Source organism: Emydura macquarii, unplaced genomic scaffold (genome assembly GCF_026122565.2).
Source record: "Emydura macquarii macquarii isolate MOO-44397 ecotype Brisbane River unplaced genomic scaffold, CSIRO-AGI_Emac_v2 contig_915, whole genome shotgun sequence".
Lineage (NCBI taxonomy): Eukaryota > Metazoa > Chordata > Testudines > Chelidae > Emydura > Emydura macquarii.
The window spans coordinates 1125161-1147472 of record NW_027131052.1 but is presented as its reverse complement, the minus strand read 5'-3'; the positions used below and the strand labels follow the sequence as shown (position 1 = coordinate 1147472).

Below are 22312 nucleotides of genomic sequence, written 5' to 3'. Positions count from 1 at the left end.
CTCAGGGAGATCAGAGAGGCTATAAAAATAGAAAACAAGAATAATGGGGAATTTCAACTATCCCCATATTGTCTGGGTACATCTCACCACAGGACGGGATGCGGAGAGAAATTTTCTTGACACCTTAAATGTCTGCGTCTTGGAGCAGCCAGACTTGGAGCCACAAGAGGAGAGACAATTCTTGATTGAGTGCTAAATGGATCAAGAGGTGACTGCAGGTGAACCGCTTGGTAATAGTGATGATAACAGAATAAAATGTAACATCCCTGTGGGGATAGGGGGACACACCAAAGCAGCCCACCACAGTAGCATTTAACTGGGAGCTACACAACAATGAGGAAGTTAGTTAAACAGAAATGAAAAGGTCCAGTGCCAAAAGTGAAATCCCTGCAAGCGGCATGGACACGTTTTAAAGACACCGTAATAAAAGCTCAATTTAAATGTACACCCCAAATTAAAAAGCGTAGTGTAAGGACCAAAAAAGTGCCACCGTGGCTAAATAACGACGTAAAAGAAGCAGCGGGAGGCAAGAAGGCATCCTTTAAAAAGTGGCAGTTAAATCCTGTTGAGGAAAATAGAAAGGAGCATAAACTGGCAAGCGAAGTGTAAAGGTGTAACAGGAAGGCCAGAAAAGGATTTGAAGACCAGCTAGCCACAGACTGAAAAAGTAACAGCAAAAACAAAGTGAAGTACCTCGGAGGCAGGGTACCAGTGGGCGGCTGGGCGATGGAGATGCTAAAGCCGCACTCCAGGCAGACACAGCCACGGTGCAGAAACCAAATAGATTCTTTACATCGATCTTCACGGCTGAGGGTGTGAGGGGGGAGGTGGGGGGAGTCTGGCCGGGGCGGGTCCTAGGGGCAGGGTTAGGGGACAGGCTCTCAGGAGAGGAGGGAGGCAGACAGGGGGAGGGGCAGGGTCTGGGGGGAGGCCGGGGCAGCCTGGGGGCAGCAGTGGGATCCCGTGGGCGGGGCTCCAGGAGTGGCTGAGCCCGGGTCCGGCCGCTCCTCCGGCCGCTGGGGGGCGCTGGCCGGGCCCGGCCTCTCCCGTCCGGCCGCCGCCGCCGCTGCTCCCAGCCCCGAGTCCCGCCCGCCCGGCGCCCGCCCGCAGCCGGCTCGGCGCTTCCGGGTTCGCTGCTGCTCCGCGCCGCCCGCAGGTACCGGGAGCCCCGACTGACCCCCCCCGCCCCCCCCAGCGCCGAGCCCCGGGGAGTCAGCTGGGCGGGGGGAGCGCGGGGGGGAGCTGGGATTGGGGGTACGGGGGGGTTGCAAGGTCGGGGGGGGGTGAGCTGGATGGGAGGTACGGGGGAGCAGGGTCAGCAGGGGGCATGGCGGGGGGTGAACTGGGATTGGGGGGCACGAGGGGGGCAGAGGGGGGCAGGGCGGGGGGGTGAGCTGGATGGGGGGCAGGGTGGGGGGTGAGCTGGGATTGGGGGTACGGGGGGAGCAGAGGCAGAGGGGGGCAGGGCGGGGGGTGAGCTGGGATTGGGGGGCACGTGGGGGGCAGAGGGGAGCAGGGTGGGGGGGTGAGCTGGATGGAGGGAGCAGGGGCAGAGGGGGGCAGGGCGGGAGTGAGCTGGGATTGGGGGTACGGGGGGAGCAGGGTCAGCAGGGGGCATGGCAGGGGGGGGTGAGCTGGGATTGGGGGGCACGAGGGGGGCAGAGGGGGGCAGGGCGGGGGGGTGAGCTGGATGGGGGGCAGGGCGGGGGGTGAGATTGGATTGGGGGGTATGTGGGGGGCAGAGGGGGGCAGGGCGGGGGGGTGAGCTGGATGGGGGGCAGGGCGGGGGGGTGAGATTGGATTGGGGGGTATGTGGGGGGCAGAGGAGGGCAGGGCGCTGCCGGCTCCGACCGTCTCCCCTCCCGGCAGGATGCGGCGGTGGCCGGTGCTGCTCTTCCTGGCCTGGGCTTGTTTTCTCTTCTTCTCCGGCATCGGCCTCTTCACCAGCGGCTTCCTGCTCATGCGGCTGGAGCTCACCAACCGCAGCTCCTGCTCCGACCCGCTGGCCGCCCCGGCCTGGCCCGGGCAGGGCCCCGCGCCTGGCGCCTGCTGGAGGCGCCGGCGGTTCCCCAAGGCCGTGCTGCTCGTCATCGACGCCCTGACCTTCGAGTTCGCCCGCTTCGACCCCGCCAAGGAGCGGCCCCGGCCCTACGAGAACAGACTGGGCTTCCTGCACCAGCTGGCCGGCTCCCAGCCCCGCCACGCCCGGCTCTACCGCTTCCGCGCCGACCCGCCCACCACCACCATGCAGCGCATCAAGGGCATCACCACCGGCTCCTTGCCCACCTTCATCGACGTGGGCAGCAACTTCGCCACCTACGCCATCGAGGAGGACAACCTGCTCAGCCAGCTGGTGCAGAACGGTGCGCGGGCCCGGCTCGCGCCGGGGTTTGCTGGGCCAGTGTGGCGGGGGAGGATTGGGCCAGCAAGAGGAGGTAGCCGGGTGGGTATAACCCCCGGGTCGTAGTGAGGAAACCGCATCCCCTGCCCGCTCTACAGACCCTGTGAGGTGGTGACAGCTCCAGCCGGGGAGCTCGAACTGTAGCACGTCATGCTCTAGCGGCCCCGTCGCTGGAGCGTTGGCCAAGATGGTGGTGAATGCAGGGCCTCCGCACTGTACTGGGAGCAAGAGAGAGTCTGGGAACTGATGGGGGGTGAAGGCATGTGTGGAGCCAGGCTGATTCTGAGACAGGTGGAGGTTTGGGTCTGGACGAGGTTATTGGGAGAGCATCCCAGCCAGCAGGAGCATCGTGGCATGCTCCAAAATGTGTGGGGTAGAGAGTTACAATGGCCCCACATGGCCACCACAGGGTGGATCTGGGAGCAGGCGGGAGGCTCTAGGGTGTTTCCATTTGAATCTCGCTGCAGGTGTTTGTGCCTGGGAGGAGTCCACGCGTGGACTGTGGTGGTGCTGTGGGGCGGGCGGACAGACTGCTCCTGCCTATCCCTGTGCCAGGATCACATTCAGCCACTACCGTGTTTCATCCAGGCCTTCCCAAAAGCTGTGTAGAGAGAAAACTGTCGTTGTTTCTACTGTATCTCGGTTATGCTGGGTGCTTTGTAGATGAAAAGCGGGGCCCCTGCCCTGAGGAACTGGCAGTCTGGAAATGACCTAATCCAGCAGGGGAGGGGGGCACAGGACGGTGGAGAGAAGAGGAGGGGAGGGCTGGGGCTTCCCAGAGACAGAGTTTTCTCTTTGTCAGGTCTGTGTACTGTGCACGGTGCTGTAGTATCTCCGTGCCTGTCCCTCAGATGAGCTGATGTTATTGTCACGGGTCCACTGGATCGGTGCTACGGCCCCAGCTCTGGAACAGTCTGTAGGGGAGCCCTTCAGCGTGCCAGACCCCCCCAGGGCTCTCGCTCTTTCTTCAGGGTAGGCAATGTGGCTTCACCGCCTCCTTACACTGGGCCTGCAGCCCCCCCAGCTTCGCACTGTGAGCTCAGTTCAGCCGATCCGTCAGGCAGACCCCGAGGGAGATTTGTGCGCTCCGCAGGGATTACTGCGCCTCGCCAGCTATTTGCAGTGACGCTCACACAGCCTTGTCCGAACAATCGGGCGTGTTCGTTCACTGAAACCCAGCACCGGAAGGCCTTAGGGTAGGCTGGAGGAACGAAGTTCAAAGCATCATCCAGTCTGGTCAGCCGAGAGCCCAGCCAACCGTAGTGAGCCGCTCGGTTCAAGCTGTGTCTGACCCTGCCCGGCCTCCGGGGTCAAACGCCATGTGAGAGGCCCTGACGCCTTCCACCGCTAGGAGAGTGTTCTCTTTGTATTCACACAGGACTAAACAATTTCAAGGCTGTTTACAGCTTATGGACCAAAAAACCAGGGAAAAGCGGTTTCTGTAAATCTCTCTCTAGATGGGTTAGGTATTTATGAAGCTTATAAACTGAAGGGATTATCCATTCCTCAAGGCATCAGAACTCATTCAGCTAGATCAAAGGGAGCCTGCATGGCTGCCTATAGACATGCTCCTCGAGTAGAGATTTGCAGCGCAGCAGTGTGGAGCTCTGATCACACTCACTAAACGTCATTCTTTCGATTTGGAGTCTAGATCAGACGCCACGCTTGGCAGGCCATCCTGCACTCCTTGTCTGACTAGATCTCTGGTCCCACCGTCCCGGGGCAGGGTACTGCTGATTGAGCTGGCCAGGGGTGGGAATGTGCAGAGAATGCTCAAAGGAAGAAACGAAGGTTACTTCCCTGGAACTGAGGTTCTTCGAGATGCACTCTGCATGTTCACATCCCTCCCCCCACATCACCTTTCCCCACCTTGGAGTCCTGCTTACCAGTTGGGGGTCACGTGAGACAGAATTGAGGTAGTGGAGCGCCACGCTCCTTTTAAACCCTTGCCCTGGAAGGCCCAGTTCAGGGAGGGGGTGTGGATGCACTAACGGCCACTGGTGGTAGAATTTTCCTGTTCAGGCTGCACCGGTCAGACCATCCCATGAGCATGAATGGGCCAAGTCCATCTCGAAGAACCTCGGTCACAAGTGAGCAACCTTCACTTTTCAGTCGTGTGAATGAAAGGATGGCTGTTCCTGGGGGCAGCCACTGCAGAGAAGACAGCTCTTACGCCCGTATTGGGGGGACTGAGCGGGGATGCAGAGGTGCCACTGGGGCGAAGTGAGTGTATGTATGGGGTGGGCAGGTTCATGAGAGGGCTGTTCATGCTCTTGAATGCATCGTGGTGCAGCTGGAGAATGATTGCTGTGGTGTCTAACGCAAGAGCCTGGGAGCTAGGATGTCTTGGGTCTGTTGGTCGCATGCCATCTCTGCGACCGGCAGGGAGGCAATGAATGCCACTGGGCTTGGTGGATTTTTGATGGGCACAGGGCTGAGATCTCCCTCCCTCACTTCTTGCGGGCCTCTCAACAGCCAATGGGTGATGCTAACTTTTGATCACTGAGCCCAGGGGGGAGGGGAATTGGTGCTTTATATACCATGCCAGACCTGGCCAGATACCTCCAGCAGCATGGGCAAGGCTGGGACCCCGTCCTGGATCCCCACGTATCACTGGGCTAACTCTGGTCCTGCTTTCCCAGGGAGGAGAGTGGTCTTCATGGGCGATGACACCTGGGACGGACTCTTTCCCCAGAAGTTCTTCCGCTCGTATTTCTTTCCTTCCTTTAACGTGAAGGATCTTCACACTGTGGACGACGGGATCCTGCAGCATCTCTACGGGACTGGTGAGCTGCCATTGCCGGGGGCTGGGAACACGTCCTCTCTGCATCCAGGCTGTGCTCTGAGCCCGGGCTAGGTGTGCTGTGAGAACGAAAGGATCAGTGCTGCCCAGCCACGTGCCCGAGGGTGGAGCCCAGCCGAGAACTGTTCTGCATCCCAGCCGGATTGCAGCTGCAGCCCACGCTGTCTGCAATGCTCTGCCAGGACTCAGCAGCCTGGTCCGGCAGCTTTTCGGTCTCCAGGCTCGTGCAGTGCTCTCCCTCCAGTCCAGAGGGCGATCAGAATACTGGGCCTGGCAGTCCACAGTCTAGCACTGCCTGCTCTGCACTGGGAATACCGCACACAGGCAGGGAACGTTGTACCTGGCATTCAACCTTGAAGGGCCCTTACACAGCTGTGCCTCCCGGGCTGTCATTGAAATGCCCTGCCAGGCACATGACGCTTTGGGAGCAGTCCGGGCACGCGGGGAGGTGATACCTTTCTCAATAAGTTTGTTACCTCTGGCTTTGTATGTGTTTAGCTGGACCTTGTCCAAGGCTATAGGACTGGGGGAAAGGTGCCTTTTACAGTCAATTTATAGACCTAAATAAGTGAATGTGGAGATGGTCTGTTATTGAGAAGACCAGGAATCTGCCCCTTGGATGGGGTGAGCCCAGGTTTGTCCTTTACAGTAAAGTACATCTCTTCCTATGGAGATAGAGACTGAATGGTGTGCAGTAAAGTGCGTGTCCTTAGGAACTTGCGGGAGGGGGTGGCCTGGGGCAGCTTTCGTTGCAGTTACACCCCCAGTGTCTCTGCCCTTTCTGAACACAGGGGAGAATGTAATCCCTGCTCTGTGGAGCTGGCAGTGTAAAAGAAGCGTGGTGGAAGGGGGCGTGCCGGGCTTAGGGAAGGATGGCCCCACTCTGGAGTAGCTGGCTGTCTGGCCAACAGAAGGGGACATCTTTGGTCTCACGTGCCCTCTCCCCTGTTCTGCAGTGGATGGTGGCGAATGGGACCTGCTGATCGCTCATTTCCTGGGTGTGGATCATTGTGGGCACAAGCATGGACCTGACCATCCGGAAATGGCCAAGAAACTCACCCAGATGAACGAGATGCTCAGGTGACCAGAGCTCTGGGGTGGGGGTTTGCCAGCTCACCCTATTGCCTTCTGGCACCCTTGTCCTTGCTTTTCTGGGGGCTATGAGGCCCCTGAACTCCAGAGCTTCCCCTTGGCTCCTGGTAGTCTTGTGGGAAGAGCCCAGTACAGGTGAGCTGGGCAGCAGGGAGCACCCACACTGTGCCTGTGACGTCTGCATCCTGGCTTCAAACCACTTAGCAGTGAAACGGCAGCTTTAAACCGAGGCTGTGTCCCACCAGGAGACAGGGTCACAGTCGGCCACATGTTCTTACACTGGTGGGGATTGAATTGGGTCATGGAGGTGTGGGGCCGTCCCCAGACTTTGCCGAGAGAGGCTGTGCTGGTGCATTAGATCCTAACTGAACTGGCAGAAAACAGCTGGTTGGGCCCCAGCGGAGCCTGCGTTTCTGCCGCTAGAATGGAGACAGGGACCCTCCAGTACAGCCTTGGCTAGAGTGTGCTAAGAATGCGCCAATCCTTGCAGGTCGCACAACAGCTGGAGGGGCTGGGGGGAGGAATTAGTTCCTCTGCCTGCGTGGGGTGGAATAGCTGGAGCTGGCATGGCTGCCCGGCCGTGGCTCTGCGCCGAAGTGCTATTTATACAGCCCCAAGGCGTGCTGAATGCGTTCCCACAGAGCCTCGTCCCCTTCCAGGCGTGATGCAATGAGCCAGGGTTTCCTGATGTAGCCTGGGCCCCAGAGAGGATCAGCTGTAGCCTGTTTCTGTGCGGGACATCCTTCCGGGTAAACACGCACTCCACTGACCCATCGCTGCCGTTCACGTAGGATCTAGGCAGGAGGCTGCTCGCTCTGGGCTCTGCATTGTATTTGCATTTCTAAGGAACCCATCACCATAGCATCTGGGCGGCCATCCTCTGTTGTGGGGAATCAGCCAGGTCCTGGCACAGAAGCTGGATCATCATGGTTGTGCCTGGTCCTGCTTGGTTGTGCTCAAAGCCCTGCCTGTGGTTTGCCCCCCCAGAGGCCCTGTGGCTGCATCCAGGCATGTGTCAGCGCCCCCAGATTGACGGGCAGAGGTGGTAGGAGGTGACTGATGAGCCTTGTCTCCGTGGGCAGGTTGCTGGTGGATCACCTGGGGAATGACACGCTGCTGCTGGTGGCAGGGGACCATGGAATGACTGAGACTGGGGACCATGGAGGCGACAGCGAGAAGGAAGTGAATGCGGCGCTCTTCGTGTACAGTAAAACGCCTCTCTTTGGCGCCCGCCTTCCCGAGGTAAAAGGAAGCGTGACGCCAGCAGAGCCCTGGCGGGAGGCTGAGTCCTGCTGGGCACGTTCCTGGGATGGTGTCTGAGGGGGAATGAGCCCACGGGTCACAGGAGCAGGGAGACATCTGGCCAGGACCGTCTGGAGCAAGGAAACATTACACGAATCCTTTCCTGACCCCAAACGCCGGCGTGAGCGGATAACGGGTGCTGCTCCTCGTCTGTTCTGTTCCCCCAGAGAGGGGATCCCCCTCCAGGAGACGGGGAAGAGGGTGGGGCTTTCCCTTCCCATCCACCCTGGGGTGTGGGTGCCTCTCCCCCACATGGATATCCTCCCAGGTTCTTCGTCCCCTCTCTGCATCACCCGGCTGAGTGGCAGAGAGCCCGAGCAGGCCCAGTTAACCACCAGACGTGCTAGGCCTGGGCCCTGGAGATCTTGTGGCTGCAGGAACAGCTCGGTCCCTTCCCGCAGCAGGAATCCTCCTACCTTTGCAGGACATGGGGGGAGGTTGGGGGGTGGCCATTAGTGTTTCTAGCTTCCCCACACCTCTTGGAGCACGGGGCCCAGGGCCTCCTGAGCAGGGCCACTTTCACTACCCCCAGGCGTGGCAGGCCCTTTGGGGTATCGATGCAGATGGGCCCCAGAGGGGCAGAGTGGCATGTTCCATGTGCATCTGTGCCCTACAGCCCCCGGCCTGGCCTAACCCTGCCCCAGATCAATGTGTGCTCGTCCCCCTGCTCTGTGTGACATGCTGTGCTTCTGTGTACTGACTGGACGGGCTCCCTGTCCTTGTCATCCTCCAGGAGCCGGAAACCGTCCCGCAGGTGAACCTGGTGCCCACGCTGGCTCTGCTGCTGGGCGTGCCAATTCCCTACAGTAACATCGGGGAAGTGATGGCTGAGCTGTTCTCGGGGGACGGCGGAGCTGCTTCGGCAGCATTCAGTCAGCTCTCGGCGTATCACATCAATGCCAGACAGGTAGGGTCGGATCCTCTTAGCACTTAACAGACCTGGGGTTCTCCCCATTCCACAGAGAGGGCAACAGAGGGGAGAGGCCCAAGATCACAGAGCTAGTGCCCGGACTGGTATCCAGGCCGCCTGGCTGCCATTCCTCTTGTGACATCCCTCTTCCTCCAGCCACACCTCTTGCTCTCTTCGAGAAGATGCCTTTTATAATCCTTCTCAGCCAGCTGGACAATTGTTGCCTGGCCTGGCCCCTGCCATCCTCCCACCCATTGCCAGCCCTCCTCCTGCTCATAGTCCCATACAGTCCTAGAAGATGAGGGTCAGAAGGGACCTCAGGAGGTCATCTCGTCCAACTCCCCACTCAAAGCAGGGCCGACCCCAACTAACTCATCAATCCCCAGGGCAGCTAATCGCCTGTTGCCATCAGGGAAGCATTGCTGTGCTTTCAGTCTGTCTTACCGCGGCACAGTGTCAGCAGCCTGACTGGGATCTGCTGGCAGCATCACGCGGAACTACACAGATTATAGAAAATTTCAGGGATCTTGGGAGAAGAGGGAGGTCCAAAAGATCCTTTCACTCCTGTTAGAAGGAGAAGGGAGAAAATCCTGGAGGTGAACTGTTGGCTGCAGACTGGTGTGAAGCTTGAAGGTTTTGTGGAACATTGAGCCACGGGAAAGGGGGCTGTATGGATGGGACGGGCGCATCTTACAGGCTGGGGAGCTAGCTTTGTTTGGAGACAATCTGGAGCAACCAGCCAGGCATTAAACTAGCATGGCAACTGAGGAGGGTGCCAAGGAGGCGAGTGCGGCATGCCTCAGGCTCAGCGTGTCACGGACAAATTGAACCGAGGGGACAAGAGCATGAAGAGGAGATGTTTTTCACTTGCTGCTGTCCCAATGTTGGGAGTATGGATAACAAGCAAGAAGGAACAGAAATTCTCATCTCTGGAAGAAATGTGATGTAGTTGGTGTCACAACCTGGAGTGGCGATTGATATGATTGGGATGTGAAAATTACTGGTTATAATCTGTTCTGGAAGAATGAGTGGGTAAAAGGGAGTGTGTGTGTGTGGGTGAGAGGGGCATGCCACATTAAAGGCCCCATCACCTGTTTTAGAGTTACTGCTGGCTCCGGAGTGCAGGATTGAGAATGCATATCGATCAGTGTGCAAACACAAGAGAAGTACTGCTGGGGTCTGCTACAGCCCACCAGATCGAACCAAAGAACAGAATTAGTTACTCCTCTCTGGGATGTGTGGGCAGAAATACAGCATTATGGAGGGTTTCAGTCTAGGAGCCAGCAGTAAAACCTCATGAGAGGTGCTAAAAATGAGAGCTGACTTTGTAACACAAAAGGCGTATTGCACCCAACACGAGGTGGCTGCCTTGGGCCTTCTTATTAGGGATCAAGATGAATTAATGATTGAACTAGAAGTTGATCATTGGCCGTGACCTGATTACATAGAAGAGGGCCATCAGAGGACAATCCCAACTAGCAATACATTTATTGGGTCCTTCAAAAGGGCCAATTTCCCAAAGCTGGGGAAGATTATGAGTGAAACTGACTGGGAGAAAAAATATAGCCAGAAAAATGGGAATGAACATTGGGAGTCCTTTCAAAGGGGTTGAGCAATGTTCAAACAGCCACACTCCAGCTAGATGACAACTTTGGCTAAAACTCCATCCCAGTTGAGTCATGACGTGAAGGCAGCAATTAGAAATAAAAAATCCAATATGAAACAAAAGGAAAAAGGGGGAAATGGATAGCTGTCGATATCAATTCCAAGTTTTGAAGTGTAAACAATTGATAAGGGAAGCCTGGCATCAGTCCTGCGCAAAGCAATGGAAAAGCTGTTTAGGATTCAGCTGACAGATGGGAAGGCTCAGGAGATAGTTCACTCCAGTGAACATGATTTTATGGAGAATCGGTCTTGTCAAACAAACCTAATTCCATTGTTTGATGAGATTCCACGTTTGGCTAATAACGATAACTGCACAGACGTGATAGACAGAGACTTTTGTAAGGTTTGGACTAAAACTGACAGGTTCTGATCTTTAAAAAAATGCTAGCGCTACACAGTATCAGTTTAGATGGGGTAAGAACCAATTAACCGACAGACCTCAAAAAGCAGTTGTCAGTAGGGAATCATCATTGAATGGGTGTGTTGCTAGTGTGCTTTCACAGGGATCGGGTCTAGGCCCTAGGCTTTTCAAGATGTTCATCAATGATCTGGCAGTAAATGTAAAATCCCTGCTGATAAAACTTGTGGGTGACCTGCAGATTGGCAGAGGGGTAAGTAATGAAGACAGGGCCTTTACACAGAACTGTCTGGATCACTGGGTGTGCTGGGGCCAGTCAAACAAATGTATTTTAATACAGCAGCATGCAGAGTTATACCTCAGAAGGAAGGCTGAGAAGTGACTGCATTACAGTGTGTCAACACCTTCATGGGGGGAACCCCAGGAACTAGAGGACTCTTGAATCTAGCAGAGAAAGGCAGAACAAGGTCCAACAGCTGGAAGCTGAAGTCAGGCCAAGTCAACTGAGAAACAAGGCACCAATGTTGAACAAGGAGGCTGATTAGCCACTGGAACAGATTGTCAGGGGCACTGGTGGACTCTCCGTCGCTTGGTGTCTTCAGATCCAGCCTGGCTGCCTGCCTGCCTGGGAGATGCTTTGGTCAAAGGGGTATCAGGGTGGGTTCTCCGGCCTGTGTTGTATGGGAGGTCAGGCTGGATGATCGAATGGCCCCTGAATCCATGGCCATCCATGCTTTATGCAGCCCTGTGTGTGCTGGTTGCAGTCTGCAGTCCGTGGGTGGGCGAGGCCTGGCCAGAAGAAGGCAGTGCTGCTGCGGGTGGGTTTCCAGGGCAGGTGTTTGGGGACGCTCTGATGGGCGGGGGACAGGCAGCAGTGAGCATCTCCATTGTTGTTGCCATTTGTGACCGTGGCCCTTCTCTTTCAGGTGGACCGTTTCCTGCACTCCTACTCGCTGGCCACCCAGGACCTGCCGGCCGCACAGCTCCAGCACCTGCGGGAGCTTTTCTCTGCCGCGGTGGAGGAGCACGACCGGCTGCTGGCCCGAGTGCAGGAGGGGATGCCTGCATCGCCTGAGCTGGAGGCCAGGCTGGGGCGTCTGGTTGGTCGCTTCCAGCATTACCTGCGGGAGGCCCGGGCCATGTGCATGGAGTCCTGGGCCCGCTTTCACCCCCTGCGCATGGCATCTGGCTGTGCGCTCATCGCCGCCTCCTGCCTGCTTTGCTGTGTTGCCTCGGAGCTGGCAGTGGCCCTGGACTTCTCCTACCGAAGCTACCTCCTGTACCCGCTTCTCTGGGGCCTGGCGGTGGCGGCTCTGCTGGGGCTGGGCCACCTGCTCACCCAGGAGGGACTGGAGCTCATTCTGGTGGTGTCGTGGTCAGCTGCAGCATCCCAGGTTGGCTTCTTCTGGCACTGGTGGAGCCGCCGGCCCCACCGAGCCCATCTGGCTGGTGTCCAGCCGCCCGTGGCCAGCAGGGGCCTGTGGCAGAGACTGCGAGAATGGCAGAGGCTGGTCATCCCCATGGGCATCCTCTCAATCCGCTGCTTCGCCATGTTCTCGGACAGTTTCGTGGTGGCCGAGGCCCGGGTGGTCCCGTTCCTGCTCGCTTCCCTGGCCATCCTGCTGGTGGGGAGGCTGCACTGGCACGGCCGGCTGACTGCTCCGGAAGTCCCCAAGCAACCCCTAGGCTCTGCCGCTTACCAGAAGGAGAGCTGGCAGCTTCTGTGCCTCCTGGCTGCGCTGCTGGTCTGCGTGCGCCTCTCAGGCCTTTTCCACCAGTGCCGCGACGAGATCCCGCACTGCCAGCCCTCGCTCTTCCTGGCCCCCTCTCCAGCCTGCAGAGCACTCAGGCCAAGAACCTCTTCTACCTCCTGTGCGTGGCCTCGCTGACCGGGCTGGTGTACATGGTGCGCTGCTGGCTGCGGCACCACGGGAACCTGAACAGCTCCAGCCCCCTGGTGCTCTTCGTGCGCTGGGCCTTCCCGCTGGCGGCGGTCTGGATCGCTTGCTACTGGGCCGTCACCTCGGGCGTGGAGGACACGCTGGGCAAACTGCAGGAGTTGGTGCAAGTGGCGCTGGTGGGCTTCCCGCGGGCTGTCTACGGCCTGGTGTCCCTGGGGCTCCTGTTGGTGCTGTGGAAACCCGTGACGGTGTTTGTGAAGGACAGCTGGGAGTCAGTGGAGCCCATCGTGACCCCTTATCAGGGGGCCCCCAGCTCCCAAGCCGACCTCCTCTACATCATCCCACAGATCTACAGGAGGATGCAGGAGTCTCTGAAGAGCCAGCTGGACAGGGTTCACCGGAGGGCCACGGTGGCAGCCTACGGGCTGGGGAGCGTGTACTCAGCCGCCCTGGTCATAGCGCTCACCCTGCTGGTCTTCCTCCTGCTGATCTTGCACAGCGAGAGGATGAGCCTCTCCTTCCTGCTCCTCTTCCTGGAGGCCTTCGTGCTGCTGCGGCTCCACGCCTGTGTCACGAGCCTTGCTGGGGACGCCGGTGAGCCAGGAGCTGGGCTGCTCAGGGGAGGTTTCTCTCTGGGTTGGGAGGTCCCAGCCTCTCCCATGCGCTTGTCCCAGGCTCAGGGCTGGGCCAGGCCAGCGGCGACCTCCTGCTCCCAGAGGCCAGCAGCCTCCCAAGGGAGGGGGACTGGGCCCAGCTGCCTGTCGTGGAGTCTGGGGTGCACCGAGCTCTGTCCCGTGGTTGCGGGAGCTGCTGCAGGCCCAGGCAGCGTGGGGGCTGGGTTCCCAGGGACCTCGCCGTGCGGTGCTGTGACTGGGAGCCTGCCTTGTCAGCGGTTCCTGCTGGCGCAGGGCTGAGCCAAGGGGGGAGGGAAATCACTGGGGCCGTGAGAGAAGGCCCGAGGCTGTGGGGTGCAGTGGGTGGGTTCCCTGCTGTCCAGGAAGATGGGGTTCTGCTCACTGTCCCTTCACACCTGGGCTAACTGCCGCAGGATGGGAGCCAACTGCAGTCTTCCGGGTGCTCCCCAGGTGTGAGGGAGCTGAAGGGGGTGGGGCCTCGCTGTTCCCCGCCCCTCTACTGGCCAGAAGACCCCCAGCCTGCAGAGAGCTGCCTGGTGCTTTGGCCAGGAGGGCACCTACCATCCTTAACCCTGGGGGAGGAGGGCCAAGGTGCCCAGTGCTGGAAGCCTGGTTCATCCCTCCCGCCTGCCTGGTCCGAGTTGTGGGCCAGCGCAGTCTCCAGAGCCTTCCCCTTGATGCTGACCTCTCTCCCGCTCAGAGCTCTTTGTGGTCCCCTGGTATGCAGTCACCGCCTGGGTCTTGGCTGCCGCCCAGTTCTTCTATTCCACGGGCCACCAGCCCATCTTCCCAGCCATCCACTGGAACGCAGCCTTCGCGGGGTTCCAGCAGGGCCACAGCACCCACCTGGTGCCCGCGCTCCTGGTGGGGGCCAACACGTTCGCCTCCCACATCCTCTTCGCAGGTAAGTGACTTTCCTCTTGGGCTGCCGAGCCTGACGTGCTTGTCCCCTGCAGCTGCTTTCGCAGCCGGGAGGAGCCTGGACCCCTTGCGGAGCAGCACAGCGTGAGCGGCCAGCTCCTTGTGGCTCTCCAGCGGGTGTTCTGCAGACCCCCGGGTGAGCCGCGGAGCCACAGCCTTCCTGCGCTGTGTGACTGATGAGCAGGATGAAGCTGACCTCCTGGGGGCTAACAGTCCCAGCTGCTCTCGAGCAGCCCCCCTCCCCCCCCCCCCAGCTGTGTCTCCCCCGCGCCCCGGGATTCCTGCTAACTTCCTGTGCCTTTGTCCTCGAGGTAGTTGGCTGCCCTCTGCTCCTGCTCTGGCCCTTTGTCTGTGAGGCGCCCAGCTCGCAGAGGAGGAAGCAGAAGGAGGAGCTGGAGGAGGAGGAGGAGAAGCACATGATGGAGATGAGGCTGCGGGAGTCGCCGGAGAGGTTCTCAGCGGCTCTGCTGCAGCTGGGGCTCAAGTACCTCTTCGTGCTGGGCGTGCAGGTAGGGGCAGGAGGGAAGCTGCATTGAGATGTGACAGTGTGGACACCACAGGGTTAACAACGAGCCCTGCCGTCTGGGCTGGGGCTGGGATTCTTCCCTGAGCTTGTGGGGAGCTACCCGGGGCCCCTTGCCAAGGAGACCTCAGCGGGGCAGTGACGGTCCGTGGGTGGAGGCGCCATGGCAGCGACGCTGGCTTGTGTTCGTTACGGTGCTGCCGGACAAACCTCCCTGCGCTTCTCATCCACGCCCCTTAGCGCCCAGTGAGCCACGCCTGGCTGCTCTGGGACGGCGGGGCTGCCGCAGCCTGTGGCCGTGCCGTGGAACCCCTGGGGGACTGACCTTCCTCCCGGCAGCCAGCACGCTGAGCGCGTCGGAAAACCTGCCTGCACGTGTGCTTGTAAAAAAATACGCAAGTGAAAACCCGGGTTTTTCTCCCTGCCAGCATCAGTCACAGCCGGGCTCTTTTCCTCTCACGCGCTGCAGTCAAAGGCTGCACGGGCCGGGGTTTGCCCTCGGTGCCACCTGGCAGCCCTGCTGTCTGCCCGTGTTTGCCCCAGTGCCGCTGACTGGAACGTAGTGCCGCTGACCCAGACACGCACGGAGGAATGGGCTCAGCCCCCTCTGCCGGAGCTGGGGCAGCGCTGCAGGGCTCCCCGGGGGCAAGCAGTGAAGACATTTGTGTCCATACAGGCAGCGGCTCTGGGGTGGATCTGAGTGGGAGGGGCCAGACTGAGGGGCACTTTGAGGGGCTGTGTTACATTGATAGAAATCGGGACGCTGAGTCCCAGGTGCCCTCAGTCCTCTCCTGTCTGGTTTTGAAAAGGTCTCGGGACTCCTGCCTGTCTCGGCTAATGGGAGTGCTGCAGTAGCTGGGGCCAGTGGGATGAGTTCAGGGGGGAATGTCAACCTGACCCCCTGGCATGGCCTGGGCCCGTCCAGTCTCACTCTTCTGGTGTAATGAGTCCCAGTGGGGCAAGCTGCCAGGCTGCGTTTTAATGAGCGTTTCCTTGTGGCCGCTGTTCTGGAGCTTGGCTGGCGCTGCAGAGCTGGCAGGAGTGACAGCGTGTCACTGGCGTGAGTGACGCCCCAGGCGAAGGGGCTGACTCGTCCTGTGCGCTTGGTCCCTGCACTGCAAAGACCAGCATGCATCTGATGTCCGCTGAGTGCAGCCTGCGGCGTCCTGGCGAGTCGTAGGGCTCCCTCTGTAAGACTCTGCCCCTGCCTGGTGATAGCTCTTCTCCCTTTGTGTGGGGCTTATTGTCCTAGACACCCCTACAGTCCAGGGGCTGGTGTCTGCACCCAGGGGATACTGGTCTGACTCCCCAATTGAAATCCGTGGTTTGGAGACACACCACCTGTCCCTGCTCGCTGCAGCTCCTTTGTAGGTGTGTGCACACAGGGAGAAGAGGGAAGAAAGACCCTTTTGGGGTGTTAATTTGCTTTCCCACGATGCAGTAAGTGACCTGCATGGCTTAATACTCTTGTCAAAAGTGGACCTGCCGCCATGGGCTGGGAGCGGCTCTCAAGGGTAATGCGTAACAGCTGCCTCCCTGCTCTTCCCCTCAGCTCCTGGCCTGTGTCGGGGCAGCCATGATCCTCCGGAGGCATCTCATGGTCTGGAAGGTGTTTGCCCCAAAGTAAGTCCCAGGAGCTGCTCTTTGTCCTTGGGTCGGCCTCTTGTTCCCGGCAGCTTGACCAATAGCCCTAGACTCTGCTGCCGGAAGGACCACTGTGATCAGCTAGTCTGGCCGCCTGCATAGCACAGCCCATAGGACGTCCCAGAATGAATGCCTGTTTGAACCAGAGCAGATCGTTTAGAGAAACATCCCACCGTGACTTAAAAACGTCGAGCAATGCAGAATCCACCATTGCCCGAGTACTGTGACCCTGCGGGGGCTCAGGGCTGGCCCAGAAAAGGGTGCAGCACGTCAGGGTTTGGGGGCAGCACAGAGCAGTGGTGTTGGGGAAGATAATGCAGCAAGACAAAGGGTGATTCGCCGTTGGAGCAGATCGGCAGGGCGTGGGCATCCTCCCTCACTTGGAGCTCAGGCTGAGACCTGAGCTCAGCTAGAAGCTGTTGGCTGGTGTCAGGACCCGATGGGATACCGTGGCCTGTGCAGGCCGGAGGTTTTGGGATCTGTGACCCCCTCGGCCCCTTGCTGTCAGGAGAGTCAGATTCAAACTAGACAGATAGACTTGGGGGACCGCATGGGGCAGGGGAGGCCTGTGGTCCCTGGCAGGGATGTTGGTGTGATGCATGCACGCTGTCTGTCCTGTCTGCAGGTTCCTCTTCGAGGCTCTGGGCTTCATGACGAGCAGCATCTGCCTCCTGCTGGGGCTCTTCCTGGTGCTGCGTGTGGACTGCGCCGTCAGCGCCTGGTTCGAGCAGCTCCAGCCCAGGTAGCGTCTGAGCCGCTGAGAGGCAGGGAATCCGAGGCGGCCCCGTGGTTAACGCCCCGACCCCTGGAGGGACTCCGGAGCCACCACCAGTGATTGCCTACTGGACAGTAGCCATGGATCATCCCTAGCTCCTTGCTGGGCGCTACAGGGAGGGAGCAGCTGCCGGCTGTTCTCTGGCCTCACTCACTGTGTCACTGGAGGGTTTGGAGCTCACCCCAAGTGTCTTTGTAGCAGCAGAAGGGTCTGTTGGGGAGAGGAAGAAAGCACAAAGCCTCAAGTGCCCCCCTGTAGCTGGGTGAGTGAGGGGCGTCTTGCTGCTGTTTCCCTGCCATCTCTCCTTGCTGGGCAGAATGGGCCGCTGGGCCGCTCGCTGCCTTGGTGTTTGCTACCTCTCCTGGGGCAGAGACCGTGCCTCATCAGATGAGGAGCTCCTGGGTGTGTTGGCGACCGCCTGGCCACCCGGTGCGGTGCAGCAGCCTCCTCCCGATCCCCTGCTCGGGCAGGGGCAGCACAGAAGGGCAGCTTCTAAAAGGCTGTCTCCCCCCCAAGCTGGAGGCTGAATTGTCCGCTGCTGTGTGATGGGGATACCCCCTGCCTCACTGATCCTCTTCTCTCCTCGTCTTCCTCAGCACGACTGAAGGGGCTGCATATGCGAGCCCTACACCCTGCAGGGGGTGTGTGTGTGAGACAGACTGACCAGAGGAGAAGCCTGCACAGCACGGTGCTTTCAGAGGGTACCTGTGGCTGGGTTAGCAACAATCTGTACCGGCGACTGTTTAAACCTGGGGTGGGAGACAGCACGGAGGGTCTTTTCTGGTATCCAGACAGAGACCTCAGCTCTAGCATCCAGTGCCCCTTGTCTCCTCTTCTGGTGCATGCGCTTGACTCTGCTGTGGAACTCTGGCTGCTCCCAGGCCAGGCTGGTGATTCTGAGCAACCCACCCAGTGCGGCGGGCTCGTGAGCACAGCTGAATGGCAGCCGGGTAGTGACAGGGCCCCGCTTCGAGGCTCCTTGTTAAAGGAGAAAGGGAGAGCCAAGGCTGCAGGCCTAGCAGCTGGCATGTGCTCGTCGGTGGCTGGAGACCACTGCTCTGAAGCGCGTTGCAGCAGATAACCCCACCGCAGGATTGCTAGCTCAGCGCCTGCAGACGCACTGGGCCGTATCTCACGCGCGAAGCAGGATAGAGCCTGGTCAGTGACTGGACGGTCTTTAAGAAAACCTCCAGTGCTGCAGGGGGTATTCGTGATTCAGTGTGTGGTGCTTTTTGCCATACGGACCTGGGTGCTCCAGTGTGGGGTGTTCTGCTGTGGGTGACGTCTCAAATGAGCTGTCCCAACCAACCTCAGTCCTACTGTTTATGATCATGAGATGGTATCCCTTTTTTGCAGGGGTTGGGGTGTTAACCACGGGGCCTGGCTAAATTCCAGCGGGGATTGTTCCATTCTGCCTCCCTAAATTCTCCCTGCAGTTTCAGTCGGATGTGGTGTTCTTCACTTCCGCCCTAAGTCACTATGGCATTACTTGGTGCTATTCAGTCCTGCTCTCCCCCCCAGGGTGGGTGAAGTGATCTGTACTGTGTGTTAATGCAGCTCTCTGGAGCGAAAGGAGCTGAGAACTGTTTTCTGGGATCATTGATCTGGCTGCTTTTCACTCCCAGTCTGTTTCTGGTTTTGAACCAGTGGGAATAGCTGTACAAGTTTGACTTCAATTCACTGTGCTATGTGGCCAGGGTCGTTCTGGGCCCTTCCTAGTCTCCTGCCTCTGGGTCCTTTTGTGGCCCCCAAAGTTATCCTGGCCGCCTGTTTGAATTCTTACTGTTATCCCCAAAGCGCCCGGCTTTTCAGAAGAGAGCGGCTAGTCACTGTAATTCTCTGGGCCCTGTTTGTCCTCCCTTGGCTTGTAGCTGCGTCCACTTGGTTAGATTGGGTCACCGCTTATATAATGGGTCTCCGCGGTAGCCAGCAGGTGCTCAGCTGCTAGTTCAGACCCTACTGAGTGCTGCTGATCAGTTAGCCGGCCTCCCCTTCCTCAAGAGCTTTCACCGCACTGCTGAGCGCTCGTGTGCATGTCGCTGGAGATCTCCAAGCGCTTAGCGGCTAACAGCCTCCGCCCAGCCTGGTCTGGATTATCCCCATTTAGTAGCTGAGGAACCTGAGGCACGTGTGGCTGTGGTGTGACCCGTGGCCACACGGTGAGTCTGTGGCCAAGCAGGAACGGAACCCAGGAGTCCTGGCTCCATGAAAAGCACAAAACCCCACCCTGTGTCACTAGTGTTGTCCCCTTCCAGCTGGGGATGGCTCTGAAACTGATTTTGAATCTTTTGACTTTTAAATGTTTAAATGCCATTGTCCTTGTGGCTGCATGGCAGTCTCGTGAATTTGGGCACGGGCCTGGGAGCTGTGACTCCTGATTTCTGATCCCAGCTCTGCTGCAGACTGTGGCCTGGGGCAATCTCCCTGCCTCTCTCTCTCTCTCTCTCTCTCTCTCTCTCTCTCTCTGAGTTTCCCTGGCAATAAAATAGAAATAATCTAATTCCCTAGAGGTCCGTCACCGGACTATCCGGGTGCACATCTTCACTGGAGGAGGGGATCATGGAATAATTGTGTCGCGGGAGTGCCCAGAAGTCCCAGGTAGGATTTGGGACCTGTTGTCCTAGTTGCTGTACAGAGGGAGACTAGGCCGCTGTCCCGCGGAGCTGAGTCCAAGCAGACAGAGGACCCACTAAGGACTGTCGCAACGCTTGTCATTTTTTATGTGAATGTTACCAGTTCTGTAGCAGTTTTTCCCAGCTGCCCTTCAGCCTCGCCACTCGGCTGCCATTCAGGTGAATGTACCAGAGATGCCGAAGAGCCCCAGAGTTATACTGTACCATCTGTCCACTACGGATAAATGAGTTAATATTTGTCAAGTGCTTGGATGTGCTGGTTATTCTAGTGAACGGAAACCAGTTGTGCTTGTTAATTTAAAACTCTGAAGTGATGCCCTGAGGCTGCTGCTCGCTGGGCCCAGCCAGGCTGTGAGTGGTTCTCAGGGAGTTAGGAGTGTATTCAGTCTCTGAATTCCAGGGGTGCTGTTAAAGAAGAAAATCCTGCCCTTTGTTCCCTCTCTGAGTCTCAGCCCGTCAGCACAGCACCTGTCAGCATCTCAGTGACTCTGGTGTGAGCCTGACACAAATTCAGGCAGTCGTCTCCCATCCCAATGGAGTTGGACTCGGTGCAAACTCGGGAGATTCGCATTGTTCCCGAAACGGAGCCAGGCTAGAGCCCCACCTGCTGCCCCTTGATGGGGATTTCAGTAGGTTGGGACACAGGGCCCGGAGGATCATCCGTCACCTGTTGCTCAAACTTGTCCCTGCACACTGTCTACTGTGGCACAGCGTGTAGAGACACCATCGGTGGGATGCAGGCCTAGTCTGTCGGGCTCTGCAGATCGCCGGAGCCAGTACCTAGAAATGGATCTGGTGATGGCTGGGAAGCTACATATTAAATCTAGGGCCTGATCCTGCAAGGTGACGCCGCTGTTGACCTCACTGGGAGTTGTGTGCGCCAAAGGCGGGCAGGAGTGGGCCTGAGCAGTTGGCCCTCAGAGTAGCTTGTGTACTTGTGCAGTTTGATTCAATGACACTGGAATTCAGTTTCAGGTTTTCAGTGTGCTGCCTGTTGCATCTGGGCTTGCAATGGTGTAGGGGAAAGTTTTGTTCCCTTTGCACTGCCTCCCCCTAGCAATTGCTACTCATTTGTTTTTGTAAAGGTTGGCTGTGCTTCACTTAACAGCAACCGTTTCCTGGCACCGAGGGGGCCCTGTCTATCTATGGTGGCAGAAAACGCCATCTGGTCTTGCACACCCTACCCAAGTGTTGGACAGGGGCAGAGCTGCTGGAATGGGAGAGCCATGGAGACATTTGCGTGTTTGAGTCTAGTGTTTAAAGCCTGGGATATAAGAAGTGAGAGTTGGTCACAGGTCTGAGTTCTCAAGGACTTGGTCCGATCTGCTTTATTCCACAGTTTCACATACTTCAGCTGTCCGCACCGGTCTGTGATTAAGCCTCTTTCCTTTTGCTCCCATTTATCCTATTTTTGTTTATCCGTCCCTGAAATGTTTTAAACCATTCGTCTTCCTTAGGGGTGCCGACACACTTTGAGTACGTCGCTGGGTATTGCATCCCCATAGCCCCCTGGGGAGGTTGTGTGGTCCAGCAGATAGTGGGGGGGGAGGGTTTCAGGAGACCTGGCTTCTGTTCCTGGCCCTGCCACTGTCTGGCTACGTGGCTTTGGGCAAGCTGCTTCACCTTCTGTGCCTCCGGGACCCCGTCTGGAAAATGGGGAAAACAGCCATTTGTGTAAAGCACAGTGAGAGCGTGGGGTGCAAAGCGCTCTAAGGAGGCTGCGCATACTGGGCATCTCTGCACATCTGATTGTTGCTTTTCTTTCTGCCGTAGCAACTCGGCCTTAGAGGGTCGATGTGACTCTGGAGTCTCTGCCAGTGCGTAGAGATTTTTTAAAAAGAGAAATGAGTGGGCAAATTGGTGGCGGTCGTTCATCTAAAAGCTTCACCTCTGGACCACTCCTGTCATCGAGACAAGGGTTGGCGAGTGCTTGGAACAGAGGAATGGGAAGCAGGAAGGGTGTTCTCTTCTCAGCTCTGGACTGGAGTTGCTGTGATCTTGGGCAAAATTGTTTCACTTTTTGTGCTTCAGTTTGCCTAAAATTGGGATAATACTGACCTACCTCAGCAGGGGGGTATTGTAAGGCTGAGTTGTCTGTAAAATGCATTGAGATCCCCACCGAAGGGGCTAGAAACAGTAATTAATAATGGTTAATTATATAATTCATAGGTGGTGGGGAAGATTTGCTTTATGGGTGTGACTTGCTTCTCCTCAGTGAATCCGAGTAGGGCAGCTTGCGCCTGGTTTCGCCTATAGCTGAAGTACTGTCTGTTAACCTCCTTTTGGGGGAAATGGAAGGTGAAAGATTAAACTCTTGGATGTTGGAAGGTGACAGGAGCCTCCTGCAGCTGGTCTGGTTCTGTGCTGCGGCGAAACTGATCATTGCCAATAAAGCCTGAGATCCAAAACGGAGGTGAGAGCGGGCTTCTTTGTGCGCGTGGAGGGTGGGGAACGGAAGAGGAACCTGCCAGCGGGCGGCTGCTTTTCTGTGCCAGGAGGTGGGTGCAGCCCGTGCACAAGAGGGGAAGGTGTAGGGCAGCCCCTTTGCAAATGGGGCTGTGTGGGGATGTGCGGCACTTATCAGGGGGGCGGGGGTCAGCCAGGTACAAGAAGCCAGTGAGCAGGACCGGCGGGGGGGCCGAAATTCTGCAGCTGAGGATAAGTTCAACACAGCTGCCTGCCCCCCCCCCGGGCAGGGGGCTCTGAGGGGCAGCTTTAGGGGCTCTTCTTAAGGTGCAGCACACCCAGC

The 22312-nt window shown here is 58.1% G+C and overlaps 1 protein-coding gene across 1 annotated transcript; it reads left to right on the top strand.

Annotated features, from left to right (window-relative positions):
• Window positions 1-1843: 1843 nt before the first annotated feature.
• PIGO (phosphatidylinositol glycan anchor biosynthesis class O) lies at window positions 1844-21611 on the top strand. Its single transcript, XM_067543557.1, is given in 11 exon segments — window positions 1844-2363; window positions 5044-5187; window positions 6161-6284; window positions 7379-7538; window positions 8332-8505; window positions 11458-12349; window positions 12352-13026; window positions 13768-13971; window positions 14304-14497; window positions 16064-16134; window positions 16781-21611. Coding segments are annotated over 11 exon segments (3252 nt in total). The 5' UTR covers window positions 1844-1870; the 3' UTR covers window positions 16902-21611.
• Window positions 21612-22312: the final 701 nt, after the last annotated feature.